This window comes from Gymnoscopelus braueri (genome assembly GCF_963280865.1).
Source record: "Gymnoscopelus braueri genome assembly, chromosome: 2".
Lineage (NCBI taxonomy): Eukaryota > Metazoa > Chordata > Actinopteri > Myctophiformes > Myctophidae > Gymnoscopelus > Gymnoscopelus braueri.
This window is the reverse complement of record NC_137604.1, coordinates 25,862,758-25,867,035: the sequence shown is the minus strand read 5'-3', so window position 1 is coordinate 25,867,035 and position 4,278 is coordinate 25,862,758. Positions and strand designations below refer to the sequence as shown.

The 4,278-nt window shown below is 43.5% G+C and overlaps 1 protein-coding gene across 1 annotated transcript in view; it reads right to left on the bottom strand.

The window, feature by feature from the left end:
- Positions 1–477: 477 nt before the first annotated feature.
- Positions 478–4,278, bottom strand: part of adgrl3.1 (adhesion G protein-coupled receptor L3.1) — a 246,164-nt gene continuing 242,363 nt past the window's right edge. Inside the window, exon 24 of the mRNA XM_080441659.1 lies at positions 478–3,350. Within this exon, the coding sequence (XP_080297785.1) occupies positions 2,635–3,350 (716 nt within the window). The 3' untranslated portion in view covers positions 478–2,634. The remainder of the gene's footprint in view (positions 3,351–4,278) is intronic.

Sequence of the window (4,278 nt, the reverse complement as noted above, 5' to 3'; positions counted from 1 at the left end):
AGGTTATTGTCAGGGCAGAAACCTGTATCTCCATTTGTCATGATTTTATGAATAAATGCCCTATTTTATACTTTATTCGTATGACAATGTCAGCCAAAAGAAGCAAAAATAGCCTACGAGCTTGCAGCTCTGCTATTTTGGAAAAATGGGACAATTCATAAATTGCCTGATTTATTTATGAAATGCATAAAATAGGGACACCAGGTTGAAAGTGGTTAAGTGTGTCTGTGGGTTTTATACATAATTAACCAGTGAAAAGTATTAACAAGAGCTTGTGTGACTATGGCTCCACAGGAACACACTTTTCCTGAAAAGTTACAGTTTTGGACACAGGTTTCCCGCCAGACAGCGAACACATTGATAAACATGTTTTCCACCTGTGTGTGCGTATTAAGTTTCAGTCTAATTAATACATTGTATAAGAGTTAACAGAACAGAGAACCCCAAAACTATGTCAGTAATTTATTTTTTGGCAAACAACTTTCACTGTTACAACAAATATTAGTTATGAGATCATTCAACTTGGAACCCATACAAAAAGAATAAATAATTCTCAATAATAACTGTAATAATCATGATCATAATAATTTAAAAAAAAGAGCTCTCAGTGCCGCATTATCCCTGCTTCAATCCAGCCTTGTTTCCTCCACGCTTGTTTTGCGCTCCATAAACCAATAAACAGATAAATAAATAATTTCTCTCTTGGGGACATGGAGGGGGCTTGTGGGATACATGTGCAAGCTTCACTTCAGACACTTATGAATTTCCCCCCTAAATAAGTAAACATTGGCTTTCCACACTGGACAGTGCTGCTGTGTGTTTTCACATCTTCAATACACATACAGTACATGGCGTGTAATCATGACATTACACACAGGTGAGCCCCACTCTTTCCAAATAGTGGCATTTCCTTGTTTTCCTTACTGAGAATGACATTTCTATCAGTGTTTTTTTTTTCTTCCTCTCCTCATTTTTGTTCTGTACAATAAGGTCTGACCCAACATGACTAGGTAACGTCGTCAATTTGAATTGGTAAGAATATTGGCAGTACTGTAAACAGTAGACAGAATATGCTGCATAATATTTACTAGTTACACTAGCCTCATGTAAAGTCCATATATTCTGGAAGTATTTTTGACCCAGGCTCATTTGTGCCTATAGGCACTCTGTGGGTTGTGATAACATGTTCTATATTCAACAGCCAATGACACGTCCACCTCTTGAAATGACCAAAGCATACCATTGCAATGGCAACTTGTCTGGCGCTGAGACATTCCTTTGTGATAACGTTGCCATATATCATTCTCCATTTAGTTTTTAAATCTACACAGTGGTAAAAAATATATAGTTACAATTGATTTCCAAAATATAAGTGACAGTGATGTTGCTATAAACGGACCAGAATGAAGTGTGCGTGTAGGGTATATATGTGTGTGTGTGTGTGTGTGTGTGTGTGTGTGTGTGTGTGTGTGTGTGTGTGTGTGTGTTAACTAAGTGGTGTTTATGGTCTGTATTTAAGGAAATGTGAAATGAGAGATTGTTCCTAGCTCGTTCTGTGGTCTACATGTGACCAACAGAACATATCATGACATATCAGAACAGTTCCACTTACAAGAGGATTGCAACTCAAGTAAAAAAAAAAAAAAAAAAACATGACTCAGTCATATGCAATGCTTGTATCTGTATTCTGTACAATACATAGAAATTGTTTGTGATTACTTCATAATCCTTCGATAACTGAAAACTGTTACAGAAGAGAGAAGAAAAAACATAACTTTTTTTGTTTTATTCAGTCTGTAATATTATCTTCCTTCTTTGTTTTCTGTCAAATACACAGTAGCCACAGTCACTACAAAGTTGTAGGAATGTTACACCAGCCCAGACACGAGTCCAGTTTAGCAGATATCAACAGGAAGAAGAACATTAATGTGATATGGTTATAGTTCGGCTGTCTAATAAAATAGTTTTTTGGGGTCGATCAACTGTGAGGATATACAGTATATCATACATATTCCACTTGATTGGCGGGTAGTGGGACGGGGCCCTGTGGTGTGCCAATTCAAATCCACACCTCCAGGGTTCACTGTCCTGTAACTACCCACTGGAGAGGAAGAAACGTCATCCCTGTAAATGTCTTCATGAGTGAGACGGACAGACAGATAAGACAGACAGTGCTCCTTTGGGGCAACGCCTCTTGATGTGGTCGTACTGGAGACTAACTAGAATCTGCTTCGAGGTCCATATTGGGGAGCTCGTAGGGGGCTACGGTCAATCCAAGGTTCCAGATGAAAGTAACAAGTAGGTTAAAATTACAAAACCCTCCCCGTGTCCTTACGTTGAAGGGCAAACAGGTCCATTCCTCAATGCTATTCACAGGAAATGTTGTCGGACCCGCCCTTACGGTATACACCACTCACAACACTACGCACTGTATGATGTTATGCCTTGCTTTCATTTTTGAAACAACCGTCCCAGCCACACTGTCAGGAGCCGGTATCGGACGCAGCGCGCCGACGCGCGGCGTAACGTCCCCACATTCTGTCACTCGACAACACAGAACCATTTTCACTGGAGAGTTTGGGGGGAATGTGAGGGCGGGCCGGGGGGGAGGGGTTAGGAGTCTCCTGATTGGCTCTATAGGCTGGTCACCAGGTGGGCGGGATCTACGGGGGGCTCCTCGGGCGATGATGATTCAGAATCCTCCTTGTTGGCGGGCGCCATGTATCCGTCGCTGCCCCCCCGGCCCATGTGATAGTAGGTGTGGAGCTCGTGGAGGTGGTTCCTGGAGCCCAGGTTGGGCATGCTCTTGTAGTAGACGTCGTCCAGCTCCGGGGCCGTGGCGCTCTTGCAGGGCTGCAGCTCGCCGGAGCTCTCCTCCTCCTCGCCGTCCGTCAGGCCGTTCGGCTGCGCGTCGGGCAGGTCCGTCAGCACGGGCATGCTGGTGTAGAGCGAGTCTCTGTGGCCGGGGGAGTGCGGGTGCGCGTGCGCATGCTCGTCGCCGTTCTCGTTGGTCAGCAGCGGGAAGAAGCTCTCGCCGGTCTCCTGCGGCGGGATCCGGCGCGGCCGCGAGAAGCTGTGGGGCGGAGGGGGAGGCGGCGGGTGGCTGTCGGGGGGAGGGGGCCGGGGAGGCAGGAGAGGGGCGTTGGACTCCTCCCGGATGATCTCCAGGCCCGGGTTCTCGTCGTGGGGGAAGGCGGCGGGGTTGTCCAGCACCATGGAGCCGCCGCCGTCGTCTTTGCCGCCGCCGCCCATGTTCCCGACGCCCATGTTGCCCAGGCCGACGCCGACGCCGACGCCCATGCCAACGCTGCCGCTGCTGCTGCTACTGCTGCTGCCGCTCACCATGCCGCCTGTAAGGAGGGTTGTGCCGACAAGGACAGGATACATGCATTTATATTATTATTAGGGGTGCAACAGTTAATCGAACTAATCAATTCAATCGATACAAAAATGTTATCAATAACTGTTTAACCCATTAAGACCTGAGGCGATTCTTTAAAAAAATGGAAATCCTAACAGTTTTTTTTTTTAAATATAAAAAATATTTTTTCACGATTTTTCAAAAATAGCAGATCTACAAGCTCGTAGCGCGGCACTCGGTGCCGCGCTATGAGCTTGTAGATCTGCTATTTTTGAATAGCCAAAGAAATCTAAAGTGACACAGATGCGTTCCAGGTATTAATGGGTTAACTGACAATTTCATAAAATAATCTATTAGTAATCGATCCCTATTTTGGGCATGTGTATACTTTGACTCAAGTACAGGAGTTGAGCACTCTGTCCACCACTGGAACAGAGTGATGCAGTACTGATGTGAAGTGGAAGACCTGCATCATCCTCTCAAGAGGTTTATTTACCAATAATGACCACCTCAGTATAGTACATCATCCCACATTATGACACAGCTGCATTACAGGTGAAAATCTTCAAGAAAAACATTTGGGGAAAATAGCGAAAATAGCCAATATATAAGCGATTATGTTGTGAGCTTGTAGATCTGCAATTTTCTATATTTTTTGCAGGACACAGCTGTGCGACAAAGAATAACATACTGTAACACTTAAGTTGTTAATCGATTCATTGATATATCCCAAAATGTAAAAGAAATAGTATTTGATTAATCAAAACAATTATAAAATAATTGCTAGGAAAATTTTCGATAGCATGCAGTCCTATAATATAATAATTATTATAATAATAATCAATATAATTTAACAGTATTTATTTTTTAAAGATATTTTTGGGGCTTTTCTGCCTTTATATTCAGATAGTTCAGTA